This window comes from Echeneis naucrates, chromosome 15, assembly GCF_900963305.1.
Source record: "Echeneis naucrates chromosome 15, fEcheNa1.1, whole genome shotgun sequence".
In the NCBI taxonomy this organism is placed as follows: domain Eukaryota; kingdom Metazoa; phylum Chordata; class Actinopteri; order Carangiformes; family Echeneidae; genus Echeneis; species Echeneis naucrates.
In genome coordinates, this window is record NC_042525.1 from 23207162 (window position 1) to 23231955 (window position 24794).

A 24794-nucleotide genomic window follows, 5' to 3' on the forward strand; every position below is an offset into this window, starting at 1 on the left:
TATTCTTTCTGTGAAGAGATCCATTTAATCTGCCAATGAGGCCACAGAAAAAGCCACTAGGTGGCTATGGCTAAAGAGAACTTATCCATGGGTAGCTGCTGGGACGCAAGTCGGGGCCCGATCAACCCTGGCTGGGTCGCCTGGGCAAGGGTGTATGTTGCGAGACCTGAAATACCTCATGACCCCCGGTCACAACATTGATGACGCATCCCAGTGCATCCTGGAGATACACACTCAGACCTACGGGCAATTTAGAGTCACCAATTAACCTAAACCTGATGTCTTTGGATGGTGGGAGGAAACCGGAGTACCTGGAGGAAACCCAGGAAAGCATGGGGAGAACATGCATACTCCCAACAGAAAGGTCCCAGGCCCAGGAACTGAACCCGCAACCTTCTTGTTGTGGGGCAACAGCGCTAACCACTATGCTGCTGTGCTGCCCTGTACACAAATCTATTGACTATAAAATGAGAGGCATGGTGAGGAGCAAGCCAAACTCTTTGAAGTGCTAGACCTGTTCTTTCCTTTAAGTCATCCTACCTTACCCTTCACCTTCATCACTCCTCCTTAATTCTATTTGATTCAATCCAACTGTAAATTATTTGAAACCATCTGGACTGAAACTAACACAAATGAGCTGGCAGCTGCAAGCGTCTTTAAAGAAGGAAGCGGGAGCTGGGGGCCAGAGAGCTCTCAGCACATGGCAAGCTATTGTGTCCACCTGGGAGAAAAGATGCCAGAGGAGCTGGAAAAATACCAATTAGAATGTCTCTCCAGAGGCAGCAGTCAGCCAAATGGAATACATGCACGCATACGCACATGCACACACACACATTCCACAGCATAAGGCCTCTAAAAATTCTCATAAAACTGTATGGAATCATTCCATTAATATTATCTGTTATCACCAAACTATCAGCCAATGGCCATGTCAGTTTCACCTCACCTCAGAAATCTATGCATAAATGTGTAAAATGTTTGCATTGTTTGTCACACAATGTAACCCAGATGTTGATGTTGATCATGTTATCAAACCCTTGATCATTAGATTTGAAAACAAATCCTGGTCTCAGTTGTCGTTACTGGACACACTTCTTATACGGAATCACAAAAATGTCAATGCCACCAGAAACTAAAAGCTCTGAAAGAAACGAAAGAAAACTCTCGTTATTTTGTAATCTCTTGTATCAATATGGATCCAGATAGTAGCCATATTCTTTCAATAAAGGTTCCTACATATAGTTCCAATGGTGTAAGGAATAATTACAAAGTCAAATCAAATTTCTTTATATAGCTCGAAATAACAGAGTAACATCAAGGCCCTTTAAATATAGAGCAAGTCTAGACCAAACTTTTTATGGAGTTGTTAAAGAGACCCTATATATCCCTCCAAGAGCCAGCACTTGGCATCAGTGGCAGGGAAAATACTTCCTTTAAGAGGCATAAATGTCAGGCATACAGGCTCAGGGAGGGCAGGTAGGGGTGACAGAGAGGTAGAGGGACAGAGAGACAGCAAGAGACAGTGAGAGAGTCAGAGGCAGAGAGAAAGATGCAGTGAGAAAACATGAAGGAGAGGAAAGGCTGGGTACTTTGGTGCCATAAAAATGCAAATAAAGCATACATACGCAAATCATGATTGAAGTCTGACAATAAGTGTGCACCAGCAAATAGTAGCAACAGGGGAAGAAGGCAGATGAACTAACAATGGGAAATGAGTTGTAGAGTGTAACTAAAGAGTAACAGTAATTATACTTTACATTTTTAACTGTAGACTTTGCCATAAAGGAAGGTTTTAAGCCTTAATCTTGAAAGCTGCCCCCAGACTGCTACTGGGACTTGGTTCCATAGAAAAGGAGCCTGAAAGATCTTCCTCCTGGTTTACTCTTGGAAACTCTAAAAAAGATAAGTAAATATCCATCTAGAGAGTGAAATGTCTACTGGCACAATAAGGAACTATCTGCTTTATAAGATAGGATGAAGATTTGTCATTCAGAGCTTTCTATGTTAGGAGAAGGATTTTGAATTCTGAATTTTAATTGGAGCCAATTCATAGAAGCTAACATTTAAGAAATGCAATCCCTTTTTCTAGTTCCTGTTAATATTCATTCAGCAGCATTCTAAATCAACTGAAGGCTTTTCAGAGTATTGTTGGGACATCCTGATAGTAATGGAATTGCAGTAGACTAGTCTAGAGGTAACAAATGCATAGACTAGTTTTTCTGCATCCTCTTCAGACTGGATGTTTCTGATCTTTGCAATATTGTGGAGGTGAAAGAAGGCTGTCCTAGAGACTTATTTTATATGATACAGGCCAAAAGTATGGACACACCTTCACATTCAAATGAAAGTGTGTCCAAACTTTTGGCCTGTACTGAATATTTGTACAAAGCACATATCCTTGTCAAAAATTACTCCAAGATTCCTAACAGTGGAGCTGAATGCCCAAGTAATTACATCTAAGGTGGTCTAATGATTAGATAATGCTTCTCTAAGGTGCTTAGAGCCAAGTACAATGACTCCAGTTTTGTCTGAGCTCAGAAATGAAAAAAGTTGCAGTCTCATTAGCTCTTTAGTTTCATCCGGCTTCATTGACAAGGATAACTGAGTATCATCTGCATAACAGTGAAAATTGATGCTGTGCTTCCAGATTATGTTGCCTAAGAAAAGCATATATAGGGTGAAAAGGACCTGTGGAACTCCAGGATTAACTAAAGTGCAGGAGGAAGAGCATATTTTGCTGGACATGTCTTTATTGCATCCCTGAAGTTCCAGACAACTTTTCGTAAATATCTGGCTTGATGCCAGTAACTTGCTCATACTCTTCTGGTATCCCGAGTCTCCACCTCATGTATGGATCCAGATTAAATAAATGCAGCTGAATTTTCCAGCAATGAGATGGTCTGGTTTCCCCAGAAGGCATGCCATGTTATCCAGTGATACCGTATGGACAGCTCTCAAGGAAGAGGTCAGTACCAAAATACAGGAATTCCATAATGCAACTCCCTTCCCTCATGCCAACAGATTTTGGCAAAGGAAGTCCCAGGGGATACTTCTGGAGCTCTGCATTAAGTAGTCTGCATCTTTGTTTCAATCTCTACCTCACTGGTTGAAAAGGCCAATCCAAAGGGAATGATCTTCATTTTGAATGGCTGATCTTTGTGATTCACAAGCATTACATGCTGCCTATATTCTGATGCCTATACTCTTCCGTGCTTCAAAAGTGACCAGCAGCTGGTCCGGACAGATTTCATTCAGACTCAGTGCCCAGAGATCCCAAAAGCCCATGTCCATCGTTTCCAAAGCCAGACAAGAGAGGTCATGGAACTTGTAGTTTTGATGGGCACAGTTTTCTCCAAACACGTTTCCATACCAACATCAGCTGCAGCTGGGACCTCATAGTGTGGTCCCCGCTACCCATGACTTACCCTGGATTTAAAAACAGTAAAATACTTTGAAGTACTTTAACAGTTTTGTGCATATTTACAAATGTGGTATAATTTACTGTAACCGTAGAAATTGTGAGATAAAAGAAATAAAAAGGCAAATACAGCTAGTATCATTTATCAGACAGATAGATTAAGATTATAACCAGGAAATCCACAGCCATGAAAGAATTATTCTAAATAGTCTAAACTCTGAATTAAAATGAAAATGTATTGATTTTTCGGTTAATATCCCCCTTTGGTTAGTCTCTGAGGATTGAATATCTCTGTAAACGTGATTGTGGACTGTGGGCAAGTTTCAACACATCCACCCTCCTCCAGACTCATGAATCAACACTTTGCCCCCATCATCTCGCTCATCAGTTGTGATAAATGTGATAAAGAAGCCAAGTTTGGTTTATTCTGTCTGTTCTCTCTTTGAGCTCAGTCTGGACTCTCAATAAACTTGCATCCACCCAGCTAAGCGCTGCATCACAGGAAGGAAAGAAAGAGTGAGGGCAGGAGAGGAAGCAAGTCTTGACAGGCTCATGAGTTGCGCCATTGTAAGTCAAAGCCAGGTGCAACTGTTTCTGAGAATGAACATTTCAACAGCTGGTTGAAAAAAAAAAAAGGAAAAAAAAAAGGCATTTGTTTTACAACCTACAGCCATTAAACTGACCAACATGTCTTTCACTACTTTTGGTTTTATATAAGATGCTGTTAACATTAGGTCACAGATGAAACAGCACCACCAAAAGAAACATATGCTCCAGTCTTTTTCTCTGCCTTTAAACTATTACTTTCAAACATTGTCAGCGCGTAGTTTAGCTAAGCCCACGTGATTGTGCCAAGTTAAATTTGTAGTTCAATGTAAACTATCCATTTCTGCGTAATTTAAGGTTTTTGCTCAAAAGACACTTCCACAAATAACCCAACAAAAGAAAGAAATCCAGAAAGATAAATCCTTTATTTCAATATGGATTATTAATGCTACTACATATTCTCCGACTGCAACGGCCCTCCCTCCAGTAGTCATGAATCAAAGTAGATCAAACTAATGTTGATGGTTATTTTTAATTCAATATCAAGATACTACCAACAAGATACTTTCCTCGTTTTTTTTAAACCATTTTTTGGAAAATACATGTATCCAAAATGTGTCGATCACCTCAGTGTAGGGTCAGTAAGACAAGTCAGGGGCAGGGAAACAATGACAAATTATAAATGATTGAATGAAAATCCTTTGTTCTACCTTAAATGAAAAAGCACTTAAAAATTTGTTTCTGATTCATCTAATCACAAACCCATACAGTATCTCGAAAAACACACTCGATTAAAGAGTCTTTTAAATGAATCCTGCCAGGATAAAAGGCTTGTTCTAATATCAAGTTTTTCCACCTTCTTGGGGTTGGGTCACAGTGCAGCTATTCGGTCAAACGCTCAAACTCAAATTGCATATCTGATATGGAAGCAAAAAACAGAAAGAAGTAGTGACCAGCCTCCAGTGAATCCACATGTCACAACAGATCAGTTCCAGTAAGCAGAGGAGCTCCAGGTCATACAGAATTAACAGTCTGTGGTTTTCTGTCTTTGAGCTGTTCTAACTCAAGTTATACTCATTTGTTAAGCTGAGTTATGCAGGAATTCTTCTTGTTCTGCTCTCCCCATGTTTCTACATGTGTCAGAGCCAGACATAGATCTGCTCCTTGTAAGGGCAGGGGCAAGTTCAGACATTTTATCAGGTCAGTGAAACACCCAGCTCCTGTGCTCCACAGGAGCTGATGTCCTGACTATATTACTGGAAACATTCAAATGGATAGTTACCCCATCTTAATCAAGTGACATCCATGCAGGCTCTGATACACATTAGTGGACAGGTACCTACAAAAAGGTGAAGGTGTTGAGCGAGCTATGAGCTGATTCACAATTCACCAGTCCAACAGTGTCCTGCAGACAGCAGCCAGTGAGTGTTACTCTTTTCATCAATACGTCTGTCAACCAGCCTGACTGACCTTCATTCATCTTCTATGGCTTATCCATATGAGAGGCTCATTCTTGCTGTCTACACACATCAGTAAACCCATTCATTTAATGCAATTAAACAATAGAAGTTTGATGTTGCAGCTAGAATTCACTGATGTTAGTGTTAACAGCTGCCTCACACCACAGCGTTAAACTGAAGGACATTTTTAAATCCACCTGATTTCAAACAGTGAACACTGTGTGTGGGTGTCAACACAGATAAAGTTCAAGACTCTTCTGTGTTTTCCACCAACAACTTCAGTATCACAGAAAGAGGTAAACAGGAGTGCCACCCACAGAGACCCATAGTGTGTATATGCACGTGTGAGAGGGAGAAAGATCACTCACCTACTCTGAAGTTGGGTGCTGTGAGGGTGTCTGTGGCATAGCCATTCTCACTGATGATGGTGGTGGTATTTCCCTGCTTGCAGTTGTTGTGACATTTACCTCCAGTACAGGTCAGTTTGCAGATAGTGGGTGTGAAGACCACTTTGATCCTTCCTGTGTGGTTCCCCACCGCTGCTGGAAAAATGGTGCAAGCCATGAGAAGGGGGAGAAATTTGGTTGCTCTCTGATCCATTGAGGAAAAAAAAAATAAATAAAATAAAATAAAATGTGAAATCACTTTAAGGTTGAAGCTTGTCTCAATCAGTTGGCAAGGCTCTAAAAACATTGACAAATTATCTATTAAGTCATTTTCAATTTTGAGAAAATGAAACGCTTCTCCCTGCAGTTATTTACTTTATCTGCTCCTCCTACACCGTTCCTTTGTACAGTGGTGCCTCTGAAACATGAGCAGCACAAAAAAAGGACAAAAAAAAAAAAAACATCTGAGAGGGAGAGAAGTCTGCAAACAAAACTCTGGGATGTGGTCCAGTTTGCCATCACACTGTATGTCTCAGAGCTGGATACACAGCTTTCTTCTAAAACACATGCACAAGTGTGTACGGCACCATAAGAACCATTATTTTGTTCTCTATTGATCTTTATTTTTTATTTAAAAAAAAAGGAAACACCCCTCAGCTCACTTACCGACCAGTAGCCTGAATTGCTGTAAGACAGTAGCCATTTGTTTGTTCTGACCCTCTTAATGTCAGCCTTCAGTACTGATTGAAAGAAAGGAGAGATGAGACACTGTTTCCTGTCTTTTAGAATACCTGTCACACTTCTTCTGTCTACCTGCTTTGCAGCCGTGTCTCACATACATTTCTTCAAGTACATTTGAGCTGTTATTAACTTCTCAATGTGCCGTGGCTCTTGGCTGTGTCAGATCCAAACCCCTGTCTCCAGCTCTCAGTGTGTCTGCGTCTGAGGCCATGAGGCCGTCAGCTGCTCACTCTAAAGAGCACAGATGCTCTGAGTGAAGTGGAGCAGCCAGAGGAATGTTTTCTGAACCCGAGAGGCAGGAAAACCGCTGATTAACATGTCCCAGGCTACCTACACATTCACAGAGTGCCCAATATGATGTAGTGATTACAACCAAAGACTGATGGAAACTGGATTTAAAAAAAAAAGCTGCCAGGATCATATATGGAGCTCCAGGATGTAAAGTCTAAACATGGGCTGCCTGGATGGTTTCAGATGGAGACTATTTCCAAAAGGAAATGAAGGAGGCAAAGAATGTGACAAGGTTCTTACAACTTTGATGGACCAAAGCACAAACAAACATAAAGAAAAGCTTTGAAAAGATAAAACCACAGTATGCAATAACAATCTGTTACCTCAGACACAGCTCTTTCTTTAAGTTCTTAAAGTTTGCTGATGCTGTTAAAGTTTTAACATTAGACTGCAGTTAAAGATGCATTTTAATAAATAAAATAAAAAATAAAGCCTCTGTGATATCTAAGGGTGGCTCCCCACTGTTGCTGACTCCACACATAACTAGTGGGTGACGGGTGTGTGTTGCAGAAGACATATTATAACCTCTTATCTTTAGTACGTTTTCATAAGCAGAGTAAGTTAACAGATTCAATGTTGATGTTGGCTATGTAGTTCTCAAAACAAATTGCACCTAAAGAATTCAACTTTGTTGACCTTCCTAGTTCACTTCACCAATGCTGCTATTGTTCTGCTGAGGTCATTCTGTCTCTAGTATTGGTATGAACCCAAGAGGCAGGAAAACCAGGATTTATATGTGGGGACTGCCGTATGTGAATTCTTAACTCATGAGTTTTCATTCTCTTATTATTATTTTTATCTTTAGTTCTCTTCAACTCCAGTGTTTTCCTCATAGAAGCCCTCTACACCAGGAGTTGGCTGGTCCACCTACAGGGGTGTCATCCTGGATGCCTTTCTGGCCTAGTCGGCTGGGGGCCCTTTACCACTGCTTTACAGCCATGTCATGAGCGGCGCCATGTGTGGGCGGGGACTCCTCTCCACGTGGATGGCTCCCTAAAACATTTCATCACCTATTTCCTCAGAACCCCGTCAGTTTTACTAGTGTGTAATTGTGTATGCTGTATGCTTTTTATTTTTTCTCTGGTTTCATTTCTTTCTTCTTTTTGTATGTGTTTCTACTTGTCTTCTTTTAGTTTTTTCTCTTTTTCATTCTTCTTTCCTTTTTAACTTTTTGAAGTACTTTTTGTTGCTGATCTGTATGAAAAGTGGTATATCAATAAAGTTTGATTTGATTTGATTTAGGAAAAACAGAAACAGCCCTACCTTCTTTTCACACAGAAAGTTCTGTGCAAGCATAGATCCTCTAAAACCTCTCTGCCTCTTTCAGTGCGCAAATGTTGCTGGCAAAATCTGCTGGTTGTGTTGAGCATGTGGAAAGAGAGTCAGTACAGCATCCCAGACAACACAGACATTCAAGCCGAGGGAAGATAATGTTGAAGTGGTGGCTCAGCCAGGGTGCAGAGACATGGTAGACACACTACTGCAGTCAGGGGGTGATTTCTACCTTTCTAATGTTTTTTGACTGACAGGCTTTGAGCTTTATTTATTTGAGGCAAAAGGGGGAGTATAAAAGGCCTCAAGAGTAGATGTGTGGCAGTAGAGAGACAAAAGTCGGGACTGGGTAAAGAGTACAAATGTGCACCTTGGTAGTTACCATCTTACACTCAATTAACACAAACAAAGTCTCGATTGTCATTGGTCTGGCAGGATAAACAAAATAAAATTTTATGCTGAGCAGAGAAACTTCTTGTTTTAGAATTGCAAGCACTGATGTCATGCTGCCCAAAAACCAGACATGTATATATGTGGATGCTTTCTCCAGGACCCCCTCCCTCCATCCTGCTGGTGGAGCTTCTCTTTGGGACTTTTGGACTCTTTGGGCATTGTGATGTCACAAAGAGAGAGCTATTTTGATTCCAATAAAGTTCAGTGCCCTCCTTATTCACCTGAATCCAGGAAAACACCTTGGGGTGTGGCAGAACAAATACATGATGTCAGGGTTTGAGTCTTGTGAAGTTACTCTTTGTTTAGTTTTAGTTCAGTTTTGTCTAGTTTAGGTACTTCCTGTTATATTGTGAAATGTGTGTGTTCCGCTGTCTTCCTGTCAAGCTCCCTTCCCAGGTGTGATTGCCGCCGTTCTCTAATGTATTTCAACTGTGTCTCGCTCTCTGCTTTCCCTTGTGTATTTAAGCTGTGTACTCTTTCAGTCCTGTATCAGTTTGTCTTGTCTTCATTGTGAAAGCAGAGGTCCATCATTTGTTCTGCGTATGACTTTAGTTTTAAGTTCCCTGGTTTTCAAGCCTAGCATCTTTGTGCTTCATCCTGAGTATTGCATGTCTGGTCACTGACATCTGGACTGTAATAAAGACCCTGAAATTGCCCCTTGCCTCTGTGCTGTTGCATTGAGCGAGTTAGAAAAAACTGGCCATGATTGATAAAGCAGGGCGCAAAACCCTGCAAAACTGCGCTCATTCCTCAAAGCACTCAGACAAAGAATCTTAAGACAGGAAAAACAACTTGCCCTGGTTCAATGGGAAGTCTTAACAATGGGCTGTCAGAAACACTAAGGGATCATCTAGCCCCTTTATATCCTCCCGCCAAGTTGTATGCCTTCATCTCCTTGGCCTCCTGCGTCAACAAACAAGTGGCAGAATAGCAGCAAGGACAACTGGGATACTCACCATCTTCCACCTCTAGCCTACCTACGCTCTCAATTACTTCCATGGAGTAATTCTCGGTGGTAGCTTTCTGGAGTGGTGCCCTGGAACCCTTGCAGATTGAGCACACTTGCCTGACCCCCACATAGTGCCACTGATGGTTTTTGGAGGAACAGTGCATATATTCCACCCAGTATATTATTTCCTCTTGCCCCCTCAAGAATTGTCTTCCTCTCTGGTGAGTGTCACAAACTGCAGAAACCAATTGAAAGTATTTGACCGAAGTAAGATTGACTTCACCATCCTCCTCTCTTGGTTGCACAACCCTAGTGGTTTCTGGTGCTGGCACAAGTCTCATGTGCTGTTGTATAAACAGCTTTGGTATGGGAATAACACCCCCCCCCCCCCCCCCCCCCCCCCCCCCTTAACCCACAAGACCTTATTGAGCAGGCAACAATTAGACAGGCAAATGCCATTTTAACAGACAGTAGTCGTGCTGAATAGTGAATACGCTTTTCTGAATTCTGGGAAGAGATATAGGCTTCCCTTGTGCAGGCACAATCGATAAAGACATTCCTTTGTTCTTGTATCAATCAAGCTTCTTAACATTCGGAAATTATGTTTCTGAGTATGCATATGAACATATGTGTACAAGGAAATTAATTTACTGTATATTTAGGATTTCAGCTTTTGTAGGGATGCATGTGAGTGAATGGTCCAATGTATTTTGCGAGGTTATGTGATGTTGAATTCAATGTATGTTATTCCAGGTAGTATATGAATATATGGGCGTGCTGGTGTGAGTTATAGTGTATATGTAGGATTGCCCAGTGTTGGTCTGTGTTTTAACTTGATGTAAGGTTGTACTGTATGTTTTTTTTTTTTTTTTTTGTACATCTTTTATGTGTGCAACTTGCTGTCTATCTCCAGGATAAATTTCTCCTGGTGGAGACCAATAAAGCAACCTTAGCCTTAACCATCACCTTGACATTCAAATTTTTTTCTCCCAGATAAAGACTCCCATTTTAAGATGGTACGAGAGGTATTGCTGAAGCTGTTACAGCATAACCTTTTCGTGAAAACTGAGAATTGTGAATTTTACCAATCACAAGTGAGGTTCCAAGGCTATGAGATCTCCAAGGATCACATTGAATTGGAACCAAGTAAAGTCTAAGCTATCAGTCAGTCTGTCTATTAACTGTCAGGGGACAACTCCACCAGTTGCAAAAACAGATTGTATTACCATAAGGCAGAGAATGGGCAGAGTGCAGTTAACATGTGACAGATGGTACCACGCATGGCAACTTGCCTAACAAAGACAGAGTCAGAGCCAGCGCTCACTCCTCCTCAGCTCCACCTTCAGCTGTAAATACGGCTTATTCTGGTTTAAAAAAATAAAATGGCTGACAGACAAATTACATACTGAAGCTGGAAAACTGCAGCTCACAAACCACATCATGGTTGGCTGACAACTGATTTGACAACCAGATTCAGCTCAATAAAATGCTACCAAACCCCATCCCCATGTATATTTTACAACAGATCATCTTGAAGTTGGCTTTTCTTTCACTGAAAAAATAAAATAAAATAACTGCAAAACCTCAGAAGGACAGCAGCACAATCAGTTCACCACACCCTTTAGATGTGGAAACCAAAACTGCAGTTAAACTTAGCAGATATTTAATAACTTGTGAAGAGCTGTGCTGTAATTTCATGCAGGTGAATCCTCTGTGTTTCATTTCGGAAGGAGAGGTGGTTCAAAATTAAGACCTTTACAGCACTGAAGGCATCTGGGAGAAGTATTTATTTTGAAATAAGACAGGGTGACCAGTCTTTGCCCTCTGTTTTCCCCACAAATATACTGAACATGAACAATTCTGAAACCCTGGCTGACACCATCTCTTCCTCTCCATATGCGCCTGTGTCCTCTTTCCCTCTATACCTTTGATGTCGGGGCATTTCTCTGGCATTTACATACTCATGGCTGAAATTAAACTGAACTGGGGAGGTTATTTTGAAACTGGTTCTGGCTCACTGCGGCCAGGTCTGGGTCTACACAGACAAACACCAGCCGTGTTCTGTCAGCTGACCTCCCATTAATATCCCTCAAGTCATAGGCACAACCCCTCGAGCTGGAGTCTGCAGAGAAAAATACTGATTTATTCATAGTACCAGAGAGTCTGGTGGTGGATTCTGGCCTTGAATTTATGACAAACGACAATATCCAACCACCAGCTTGTGAATTATGGCTGTTGTTGGTCTGTAGGAAAATGACCACTAGTCTATTCTCACTGACATGCAAATTGTGTATTCATACAACTGACAGAGTTTGCACAAAGTTCTTAGAGCTTCTACGAGATGGTTCCGTCCTTTCTCTTTTCACACCGTTGCCCTGCTCTTCATCCAATCCTCTGTATACCTCTACTAAACATGTGGTTGAAGGCAGATTACTAACAATCCCACCCCTACCATAAATTTTTGTTGCTGGCCAAGGACGACTCAGTCTCCTTTTGCTGTCATGGTGCATACAATTATATTTACTCCTTTTTTAAAACCAGTTTTTACTGGTGTTTATGGGGGTAAACAAAATACAAAGATTTCTTGTGTGTGACTTTAAATTCAGAATGACACAGCAGTGCAGTGGATAGCAATGTCACCTCATGCACAAGCCTTTGTGTGTGGAATTTGTCCCTGTGCAAATTCAGTCCTGATCCTCTCTTCTGTAGTCATGCATGTAGTTTACTTGGTGAAATGGCTAATGTGTGAGTGTCAAAGGTCATTTGTATTTCAGCTCTTACATATTCTGATGACCTGCCCTGGGTGTAGACAGCCTCCTCTGGACCCTCCATAGATGAATGATATAGATATTAGATGGACTGATTTCAGTCAATGACATTTTTTTTTTTTCACTTCCTTATCCACTAGTTATGAAACTGTTCCTGTTTCTATAAAAATCATCTTGCAGTCTTGAACGTTGACAGTCAACAAAATAGCCCAGCGGTCCCCGACCCCTGGGCAGCGGACTGGTACTGGTGACTCGGTGCTGCTGGCTGTAGCTATTATTTGCACTGAAAAAAGGAAAACAGCTAAGCTGGATGAAGAAGTGGTTGGGGAGACGCAGACAATGTGGGTTGTCCATTCTACTCCCAATGATCATTTCTGGTCCCTCGTAGGCAGCTCTCTCTAATTGGCTATTGTCATCGTCAGCAAAAATGAGTGGCGTAATCACCCCAATAAAAATCAAACACTGATTGTCGGGAGGACCGATCGTGGGGCTTAACATGCTCACACTAGAAGATAGTCTGGTCTGACAATCTGGGTAAAATCAGCCGGAGAATCCTGTAGTGTGAGCCAGGCAGAGGGGCAGAGAGGATGCTACTCATGTTAAGTTGTTTGTGCAATTTTACAAGAACACTTTGAATACAGTTGCAGCGTCCTCGTACACAGTGGATTCATGTTTATTATTATATTTACAAAATACCACAGTTTTTATGCTGGTTAGGGTTATCTTTTTGTTGTTGGTGTTGTATTTATCTTCCACATCTCAATGGCCGGTCTGTGAAAATATTGTCATTGACATTAAACCAGTCCATGGAGAAAAAAGGTTGGGGACCCCTGCAATAGCCCACATGTACACTTTAATATTTATCAAAATTAGTGAACAGTGATGTTTATGCAATCCAGTTGTATGCTTGAGCCTGGATAAATGGAGAGTGTTGTGGCAGGAAGGGCATCCGGCATTAAAACTGTGGGCAAATCAATCAAGCTAGTCACAAAGCTGACTTGCTCTAGCAACCCAAACAGGGGAAAGCCGAAAAACAGAAAAAAGTGATGTTTAAGTGTGGACTGAACTGAAATTCAGAGTAACATTTAGTGGTGATACATGACTGTGATGGATTGAGTCTTTGAAGGCTGATTTTTTTGCCAAACAAAGGAAAGTGGTCACCTGACAGATGGCAGATTAAGTACTGGAAAAAGTTTCAGAATTATGAAATTATCATGAGAAATTTCCTACTCACCGTGGAAAGGGTTGTGTCCCACTCTCAAGGGGATTGGTCTCTCTAGTTGAGACTGGACATGCGTCTGTGTGGTGTGTGTGTGGTAGTATTTGGGCTTTATAATGTATTGCTGGTTCTGTACTGGATGCATGGACATGGGCCTGATCCTGGGAGAAAGAGGAAAACATAATACAGTAAGTACATTATTTGAAAATAAAATCAAATGTCCTTAAATGTCCTTAAATCTTTGGACAGTTGCATTGTGTATTCTCGGTCTTTGAATCTCACAACATTCAGTTGTGTTATTCTGAAGAGCATAGATTTTGTGAGGGGAATCATTTGGATAATGAAGAAAAAGCTCTTTGTGACTGTAAAGTAAGTCAGGGTGTAGATGATATTTTGCTTATCAAAAATCACAAAAACACTTGAAATCCACAACCTTGGGGGATTTACCACTAAATGTCATCCCCGGTGAGACTCAAGAGTCCAGACAAAATTGGACAAATGCTGTCAACATCATGGAGGGAGAAAATTAGTCATGTTTCCATATCACTGTCAAGACTTTTTTCATGATTTTTTTTTTTTTAACATAAACTAAGCACAGCGTGATCAGAAGGTGGCAGTAGAGACTATGTTAACAGACACTAAACAACCTGAAAAGACAAAAGAAATGAACATGGGGGCTATACAAATAAGATGCTGGAAACAGATTATACTTTGTCTTTGGAAAGTTTGTCTGATGCAAAACATATGCCAATGGTGGCAGCCATTGGTAGATACACTTGCAATATCACTTACCAGCAGACAGGACCACTCAAAGCAGTGGGACACTTTTAAGAGAACAATACAGACAAACACCTGGACCCCTGCTAGTGCAGTGTTTTCTGTAAGAACTCTCAGGCAGTGGTTTGGGATTCTTAAATTGTTTTTGATTTTGATTTTAATTTCAACCTGCAAGGACATTGTGAAAAATGAAACCATCCATTAAAAAAGTTTTTAGTAGTTTCCAATAGTTCTAGTTGAAGCCTGGAATTTTGAGAACTTATGAACTAGATAGTTAATCATGCTGGTGAGACTCTTCTGACTCTCAGCTTTTCCAGTATTCTATTCAGGTTCTGGGTATTGAGGCTGATATTGCTGCTGCAATCTGCCTCCTCAGGATGAGGCCCTGTCTCTATGAAAATATTTTTCAATATTTGTTATCAGATTCATATTATCATCTTGCAGGAACAGCTTGTGTTTACTAGCAGCTATGGTAATATCTTTTCTCAGGTTAAAAGCCTACAACAACAATCAAATTCCTGCTGTACATGATCATCACTGTTTCTGTTTTAACAACAAAACATTTCCTGTTAGACACAAAACCTAGACATAAATGAACATTCTGTATTTTTGATTTCACTTGATACCAGATTGAAACCTATTGAGGCTAGACTGAATGATAGTGGGATGATTTCATCCATACAATGCTCAATCCATCTTTTGGACCAAAATATCCTTTCTCTTTGTGGTTTTATTATCTTCTTATTGTATAATAAACTGCTAAACATAATTCTTGTCTTGTTACTTTGAGGCCCATTAGAGATAACTATTGTCACAACACAGATGGAGGATGTCAAGAAGCTGAAAGTTTTGAATAAAAATCAAATATAATCAAATTTTGTTATTTAGCGTGAAATCAGTAACATCAAGAGAGAAAACAAGAGCAGATGCCATAAAAAAAATCAAGCTAAGCATTCATGTCAAGGGTATAATGATAAAGGATTTTGGTCAAAATAGGGACTTCTTTAACATTCCATTATATCTATTGCCATAGTGTGTACAGGTGTAAAATAGTTACAGAATTACATTTTATATGTAAACACTTTTAACAGGACTCAAAGACGCTTTACAGACAGATAACAGTGCAAACTTGACAAAAAGTGTAAAGAGACAGATAAAAAAAAAGTGCTCAAAATACAAATGTTAGGTGCAAAAGAATAACATAAATAACAGAATATTTACAATAGCAGTGACAGTATAAAGGCTAAGCAAGAATCAGATAGATGGGATGAATGTTGGAGTTAAAAGTTAACTGCAGAGTGGAACCGATATGTTTTGAGTTGAATCTTGAAGAACGTAAGTTCAGTGCAGTCACGTATGTTTTGCGGGAGGGAGTTCCAGAGGGTGGGGGCAGCAATAGAGAAAGCTCTGTTGCTGCAGGTGTGGTGCTTTGTCTTAGGGATAGTAAGGAGGTTGGCGAAAGAGGAGCAGAAGGTGGCAGAAGTGGTGTAGGGTTGGAGCAGGTCTTTAGGTTAGGAGGGGGCCTGGTTATAAAGAGCTTTTTGAGTGAGTGGGAGGATTTTAAATTGGATGCGGTAAGGGAGAGGGAGCCATTGTAGGTTCTGGAGGACAGGAGAGATGTGATCCTTGCCAAAAGCCTCTCTGTAGTGGAAACAGTTTAGAAATCATTCTTTTAAGAGAAGCCGTGGGTGAACTATTGTTTCAATCCAATTTTTAGGATTTTAGGAGTTCCTTTAATACAGAGTAACTAAGCGATTGATAGGCCAGAAGGTCCAACCTCTTCACTTCCTCCTGCAGTCTGTTGTTTTTCATTCATGAGGAATTCTCCTTTATGGTGTACTGTTATGTTCATGTGTTTGTGTGTGTTTTCATTATGTGTGTTCAATATTCAAACAGGATGGGGGTACAGTATGTCCACACACTTTATCCCATTATATGTTGGTGGGGTGGTACAGTCTAAATTCAGACAGACATATAGAGCCTGTGTGTTTTTATTAGCATTCTCTCTAAGTCATGGCTGATGAGCTCCAAACCACTCCATCATAAAAATAAGTTTCAGTTAATACAGCTCATGGGAGTACAATGCATTTATTCAAGACTTTGGCTCCATTTACATTAGCCAGTCCTCAATCTCCCTACCAACACGCATTACATGACCAGTCACCAACACTGAGCATGTGAAAGTTGGTGTAAACAGGAAGCAGATTGCAGAATTTAAACATAATTGAAACATAAAAATAAATGGAACAACAGCTGCTACAGAGAGTTCATTAACATTAATTCATCCTCCATGTTTTCCATTCATTGGTAGACCAGACTGATTCAAACCCATCAGGGAATGACTAAGGGGTCTTTGTCATTTCCAAAGGTCTCAGATTCTACAATGCAACCCTGGAGTTTTCAAAATAAAACAAGTCCAGTTGCGCTCCTGAAAGTGTCTGACTCATGTGAATAAACAGGGAAAATGTAATTTCACAAGTCAGCTGATTGTCCTCCCCAGATCCAATATTCATGCTTAGTGCGCTAGTGTAACCACATCCTAACTCCACAAATTTAGCATTGTGCTTTTGCAATGTTGTTAAGACTTTTCTATTTCACACATCTCACTTGTGAAAAGCTGGTACCTACATTGACCTGCATGTGTCCAGCTTGGTTGGAGATTCAGGTGTAGTCTGAAGCTGTGGGCCTGACGCCGATGCTGAGAGAGATGTTTATGGTAATGTGGAATTGTGTCTTGTGACTGTAAAATGAGGTAGGAGGCATTTCTGCTGCAGACATGAACTCTATCCATATGAAGCAATATGATTTCTTTTACTCTCATGAGATGTCTTTGGACTAGAGGATGTTAAAAGTCAGCGTAAACACAACCATTACTTTTCGCTTTGGCTACATCTGCTCCTGATTAATCTGCACTAATAAATATTTATACATCTTGTTTTCAAGTGTTTCAGTCAGTGATGTGAAAGCAAGTTAGAGGTTTCTTGTTTTTTCATGATAAAGCTTAGTTCTGTTATCCGATCAACCAGCAGACATATAGAGGCCTACCTCTAAGTATATTATTTAACCCTGAGCTGTGAGACAGAGAGAACATTGACTGAAAGAAAGAAGTTCTAAACATGAGAACACACTCTAGTCTCAGGAAAATATCTGGAACAATTCACTGGCAATAACTGCACCATTAAATGAAAAAAGCAAGAAAAGTCTGGAAATGGTCCAAGGAACAGTTACAAGAGCCTGCAAGTTTGAAATATCAGAATGGAGATTTCACTCCTTTCTACATAAACAGATCAATGAGTTAGGGTGGAGGGAGTGTGAGATGCGTGTGTGTGCTTGAGGGGTGGGGGTCCGAATCTGTTCAGTCTCGGAGTCACTCTGCTCTGGCCGCAATTACAATCCACCACCAACCTCTACGCTCTACTCGTCCAAGTCTTCTTCCCCACAGGAGTTGACATACTCTGGTCCACTGAACCCACTGAACCTCACCAAAGTACTCTCACGTATTAGCAGTGCTGATGTGAGGGCAGGCAGACTGCAGGAAGGGAGAGAAGGACAATGTCTCTCTGGACTGACTGAAGGGATCACTTGGATTTCTCTCTTTAATCACTAACAGAATTTCTTTGAAAGGCTGTCACTGTTTGATGATACAAATGCTAGTAGGAATAGCGCGTTTGCTTTGAAACTGACATGACAGAATTATCATCTCCTATTGTGTTATAGAATATATCCATCCCTCCAATCTTAAATTTCCAAGAACATATCTTAGTGTGGGAAGCATTGAGAGGAAAGTCCTGTGATGATTCAGTACTAACCACCTCCACTTAGCTTGCTTCTTGCAATGGGAGGCTCAATTGGATGTTTGAGCTGCACTGGCTGTCTCTACAGGTGAATCCAGAGACCCTGTGGAGTATCTGATTTCAGTAACATGAGCCCATGATGTCCATCTCTGCATACACAGAGCTGAAAGAGTTGATCCTGATAAGGAAGGTAGATATTTTCTTTACTGCATTCTATTGTGTTTTATTCACTTCATTCTGTTTAGCGTGAGTTTGACAGATTTCAGTTTTGGATTTTTAAATTTGAAAAAATGAATAAAGTTATGTCGGTCTGAGAGCAGAGCAGTGCTTCTCAAATAGTGGCGTGCAGTGCGATGCCAGGAGGGGCGTGTGTGACCACGCAGAACATGCTTTTTTTTTTATTGCCGTACTACAATAAAGTGTGATCTATATTCCTTTCTTTTTTTTATGATAATAAGAATACAATGTTTTGCATTATAACAATTTTATAGATAAATTATACTATTTATAGTCACGGCAGAGGGTGGGGGTGGGGGAGGGGGGTGCTTCTTCCTAGGGGGGGCGTAACAGAAAATAATTGAGAAGCACTGGAGTAGAGAGGAGCAAAGCTGTCAATTTTAAAACAACATAATAAAAGGAAGACTTTGGATTGTAAATCTTTTTTAACCCTCTCAGATGGATGGACTGCCCTGCTACTTAAAGCAGCTGGAAAATAGCTCACTGGGAGTGATAAATCCCTTCTGAAAATTGAGAGTAGCTTTCGAGGACATGGATCTGGAAGCAATTATTTGTGCCTACGCATTGTATTATGACAACCCACTGAACATTTTACAGAGTGCATGTGAGGCACAGTATTTGAAATGTATTCATCAACGTCTTAAATATTACTCATCAGTATCACAGGCCTGTCTGATGTGTGCTGACATTAATGACAAGATGTCAGGAACATTTTCACTTTGATGCAACTGCTTATTGCAGTCTGTGGCGTCCTACTGTGGCCAACAATTAACTACAGCAGGAGTTCGAGGCATTTATGAAAGTGCCAGCAGGAACTCTAACCATTATTGATGGAGATAGTGGGGCATACCAGCAGTGCAAGCTACATTGCAACAGCTCTTACAGGAGGAGGTTCCTGTTTTAAAGGTCTCATACAGTCTAAAGGCAGCACTAGATGTCATCTTTGATTATTAAGCAGGTCTGGTTCTATATGAATAATGTTTAAGTATCAAATTGCTACAGGGAATTGTAATTGAGCCTTGAGTTCTGGAGCATTGTGATGTCACAACAGAGTTTACATAAGTTGTGCGATCAAAAAGCTGGTGCTCTTCCACGCACTGACTGTGATGTTAGCAACATGTCGTGCCCTCTAATGTTTGACAGAAAAATTATGGAATGGAGTGTTCCAACTGATAGTCACTAACCAACCATTGGGCTTGTGCTGAGAGAAAAAAAGAGAAAATGCTGATTAGGCCAGTTATCAGGCTGGTCCAGAAAACATCTGGATGTTCTGAACCTGAACTGTTACAGGTGCCAAAGTGTGTGTGTGTGTGTGTGTTAGTGTGGCTGTGGTGTTTTCTTTTCTTTCTCTCTCTCTCTCTCTCTCTGTGTTGCTGTCGCTCAGGTGAGATTTTTCTGTGCACATTTTCAAGCTTGTTTTTTTGTTGCACTTGATTTTATGTTTGCGTTGCATAAACAACGGAGGCGGCGTTTAAGGGGTAACAATAACACATTTTGATTTTGAAGTGTTTGTGGCTGAGCCTACTGTGAATAAGTTAGCTGACTGCCGTAAGAGGGATTGATTGGAGATCACGGCGCACTCTGGCATCTGCTGGAGCAGGTGAAGTGGCATCTCCCGTGCAGGACGCGTCCGAGGTGCAACCGGTGAGTGCTACTCACAGCAGGCCACACCTGCTTCCAAGGAGGATGCGTGACTCAAGGTGCATCTTGCACCAGATGGAGGAGGTGTGAGAGAGGGAATTTCACCTCTGTTTGCTCTAAACCTGTCGCTCTCTCCTGCACTTAACACTTTTGATGTCAGCCAAAATATTCCACTAGTCCTGTTTTTTAGAGAAACCAAAATGGAGCAATGGCGCCACGAGGGGATGGCACCCTCTGTAAATTTTCTGGCCACCCCACTCGCCAGAAGAGATCGTAGTAGTGCCAGTTATGCATTTCTTCCCAAATGTACAGCCAGCCGGGCAAGCAGCTCTTAACCTTCCATCACTCCCCCCCCGATTCATGCTACCTACTGACTTTGACGGGTGAGTTTGACGGAAAAAATTAATTCATGAAGTACTGCAACAGGACCACGAAATAATTATATATATTTTTACATTACATGAACTGGTATTTTAATGAATTAATGACATTTAATTATTTATTTGTATATTTAATTCTCTCCCTTTTGTTCCTCTATAGAGGACTGCCAGTAAGTAAATAAGTGAAAATATTCTTTACTAAATGAACGGGGGAAGTATGTGTTGTGACATGTGCTTTTTAAGCGCTAAATGGTGCTGTTACAGCAGCTTTTTGACATGTTTTTGACATAAAACTGAGTTATGTAGCAAACGTCAGCTGCTGCTTGTATATGTTATGTCAATTTTCAGACAATGAGGAGAAACTCCACAGACATCTCTTGTTATTTTAAGAAGAAAATTAGAATGGGGGGAGAGAAAGACACGACAGGGAAGCAACAGGGGCTTAGTGAGGAGGAGAAGGAGGAAGAGAGGAACAGCCAGCCAGCATCAGTAACAAAGCACAGTGATGAGGAAGAACATCGGACTCCAGCAGACCAGGAACAGTCAACACTGTCTTTTATGGCTTTTAGTTTTGGTGTGCCACTGCAAGATTTTAAGTGGCCCCATCTGGCCACCCCTATGAAAAATATCTGGAGGCACCACTGAGACAGACACGTATTTCAGTGCTTTTGAGCGCATAGCAACTGCGCTGGGCTGGCAACAGGATGTCTGGACTGTAGTGGTGTAGTCCATACACCATGTGGGAAACCCCAGGAGGCTTGCGCTTCCCTCTCAGCTGCTGACCGCTTAAGTTATGACACGCTGAAAGGACCTATCTTGAGAGGAGCTGGTGCCGAAGGCATACTGGTAGCACTTCCATGGGCTCAGGAAGAGCCAGAACCAAACATACACCAACTTTGCCAGGGAAAAGGGATTGCTTCCTTGTGTGAGCTTATTAGCATACAAGAGTTTTAAACCTGCACCCCGGACAGGATTATGAAATATTTGAATGAACACAAGCTTACTGCTCTACAACGCATGTATAAGCCAATGAATTCTCTCTTCACATCAGAGAGAAAAGAACACATAAGAGTGCTTTCACTAAGCATGACGTACCCTCGGCTCGCACCCCCACCCCAAAAGTCAACACTTCACAGGTGGTTCCCGTTCCCCGTGCTGGTGTGCCAGGGATGAATCAGAAGGTGAGGCCATGTTTTTATTGTTTAAAGCCAGGTTACTTGGTAGCAGATTGTGAGGCGCTAAAGTGGAGACAGCAGGCAGGTGCGGAAAAACAGCCTAGAGATGTCAGGTTAATCAGCACAGTGGCAACCACCCTTCCAGTCAGTCAGTTTCCTGTTATCTCCAGTCTTGATGAAAGTTTTAAACCTGTTCTCAAGTTCTCAACACAAATCCACTTGATAAGTACATTTGTGTTGCTGCACCCAGTTACCATTCCTTGTGACACTGATGGCTCTCAGTCTTTTAATCTTGTCTGTCTGGGGTCCTGCCTTTGGGGAGCGAGTCCACCTGTGATGGGAGTGCCATGGTGAGGGGTATTGGCATGAATTTCGTGCTGGCACATTTTCACCATGTATACATGCAATCACACTTAGTGATTTTTTAGTTTCTTAGTGAGATCACGCTGCCTTTAAATCGTGATGCCCTGATCAAGGATCAAGGAGTGACTGCACTCTTGATACCACACTTGACTCTTGAAGTGCTTTGTTGCTGTGGTTGATGTTAGCAACTCCCCTGCTACTGTTAATAACAGAGCTGTTTATTTGAAAGATGATGGACTGTTAGTCCAAAGGTGGGTTCTGCAGCTGGGACCTGCGGATGCGGACTGGGGTGCTGTCCATCAGATTGTTGTTCTGGCTGGTTGCAAGCAGCATGTACTGGCGTTGGCACACAAACATCCCTGGTCTGGTCATCTGGGCGTGACGAAAAGGTATGACCGGATTTTAAAACACTTCTTTTGGCCAGGATTAAAAATGGATGTGGCACAGTTCTGCAGAACCTGTCATACCTGTCAGGTAACTGGGAAGCCGAACCAGAAGGTTCCTCCAGCTCCTTTGCACCCCATTCCAATCGTCAGGACCCGTTTTGATCATTTCATTGTTGACTCTGTTGGACCCCTGCCAAAGACAAAAGCCGGTAACGAGTTCTTATTGACTGTGATGTGCATGACGACTTGTTTCCCTGAGGTTATACCTCTGAGAAAAATTACTGGATCCCTGGTGAGTTAAGCTCTAGTTAGATTTTTCATCACTTTTGGGTTACCACGTGCCATGTAAACAGATCGAGGCCAATGATTGGGCAAGTCACGTGTCCAGGTTGAAGAGAGTGTCCCAGTGGTTAGTAGAGGTTAATCTGACTTTGAACCTGGCAAAATGGGCATTTGGTGAGGCCACAGTTTCTACAGAGGGTCATGGGCAGGTCCGCCACGTGGAGGCTAAGATCGCGGCTGTGGTGACATATCCAGTCCCTGCCACCAAGCCAGAGTTTCGCCATTTTCTCGCCAGCATATTACTGGTGTTTATGTAGAAATTTCTCTGTTGCTCCTCTCACCACATTGTGCAGTCCGAAGGTCCCTTTCATGTGTACCACAGAATTCCAGCAGGCATTTGAAGCAGCCAAATCCCTTCTGTGCAGTGCTCCTGTTTTGGTAGTGCAAAATTTCTTTGTGTCCTTCAAATTAGAGGTGCGTCTGGTGCTGGAGCTGTGGTAAGTGTGTTACGTCATTTCCGGTGTTCTCTGTGTCACCTCTTGTGTTGTCTCTACTATTCTTTCCTATTCACCTGATTAATTCGACAGCAAACTGTTGTCACACTAACACTGGTATAGAACTCAATATCTCTCCCCTTTCCGAAGCTTATAGCCAATACTGTTGCTCCGCTAATCAAACTACACGATTGGCAATGGCCTGCCGCTCTCTCTCTCCACTCTCTCTCTCCTTCTCCCTCTCTCCTCTCCTGTGCTGTGCTGTGTGCCTCATGTCTAGCTACTCTTCTGCCTCCTTTTATGATAGCACCTCTTTTCATAGATGCAGGAAGATGGTAGAAATGGAGGCGGAAATTAGCGAGTTAGAGTCGCGGCTCCACACCTTATCTAGCCCAGCCAATGCTAGGGTAGCTAGCCGCCCCCTGTAGCCGGTGTGGGCCAGCACCTACGGCAGCCGAGAGAGTTTCCTCCTCCACTGTGGCTCCAGAGCAGCCGTGATCTAGTCAGGGAGGCTGGGTGACTGTCCGAGACAAGAGGCATTGTCATAGGCAGCAGCCCCGGGTTCATCACCAACCAGTTCATGTTTCCAACAGGTTCTCCCCTCTCAGCGACACACCCACTGAAAAGCCAACTCTAATGACTGGTGACTCTATTCTGAGGAACATGAAGTTAGCGACACTGGTGGCCATAGTTAAGTGTATCCTGGGGGCCAGAGCAAGCGACATTCAGTCTTATCTGAAACTGCTGAATAAGGATAAACATAAATATAGTAAAGTTGTTATTCACGTCAGCAGTAACGACACCCGACTTCACCAGTCGGAGGTCACAAAAATTAATGTGGAATCAGTGTGCAAGTTTTCCAAAACGATGTCGGACACTGCAATTTTCTCCGGCCCCCTCCCCAATTGGACCAGTGATGACAGCCGCATGTCGTCATTTAACCGCTGGATGTCGAGGTGGTGTCCTGAAAACAATGTGGGCTACATAGATAACTGGAAGTCTTTCTGGGAGAGACCTGGTCTGATTAGGAGAGATGGTGTCCATCCCACCGTGGACGGGGCCGCTCTCATTTCTAGGAATATGGCCGATTTTATTAGAAATCCAAAACCCTGACAGTCGCAGTTTAACATGCTCTTCTGCGCCTAAGTCAGAGAGGTTATCTGCTGAGAATAGGATATTGTCTCTCCGTCTATGTTTAGGTCTATAGAAACTGTGTCTGTGCCCCGACCACCTGAATTTAGAATTATTACTAGACCCAAATTAAACAGAAGAGGAACTAACAACAAATCTTAACTGAAATCAAAACAGCCACAAATTCTGTCTAAAATAACACTGCATGTGGACGGTTCACTATTGTTTGTTATTGAAGGATGAGTATGTTTGTCTTAATGAAGCTACACCCAAGACTCGTGTTAATTTTCATTGGTGGCGTTGGCGATATTTCAATCAAGCCTACTAATCAACCCCAGACCAAAATCTGACTGCAGGTCTTTTGAAAGCCTCACTCTTAGTCTTAGTCTGGAAAGGTGAAAAATCTGTTCTGTTAGTTACAGTATACCGTCCACCTGGTCCATACTCAGAATTCCTATCAGAGTTTTCTGAGTTTATATCAGAGTTAGTACTCAGTACAGACAAAATCATTATACTGGGAGATTTCAATATACATGTAGATGTAGAAAGTGACAGCCTTAGTTCTGGGTTTCTTTCCCTACTAGACTCAATTGGCTTTTCCCAGCATGTGAATGAACCCACTCATTGCTTC

The 24794-nt window shown here is 41.8% G+C and overlaps 1 protein-coding gene across 2 annotated transcripts in view; it reads right to left on the bottom strand.

The window, feature by feature from the left end:
- Positions 1-24794, bottom strand: part of ltbp1 (latent transforming growth factor beta binding protein 1) — a 108713-nt gene that overhangs the window by 54194 nt on the left and 29725 nt on the right. Inside the window, exons 4-5 of one of the 2 annotated variants that reach the window (XM_029520884.1) lie at positions 13519-13664; positions 5793-5963 (exon numbers count right to left, since the gene is read on the bottom strand). In XM_029520884.1, coding sequence (XP_029376744.1) covers positions 5793-5963; positions 13519-13664 — 317 coding nt within the window. Of the gene's footprint in view, positions 1-5792; positions 5967-13518; positions 13665-24794 lie in introns of both variants that reach the window. The other variant, XM_029520883.1, reaches the window with a different exon arrangement.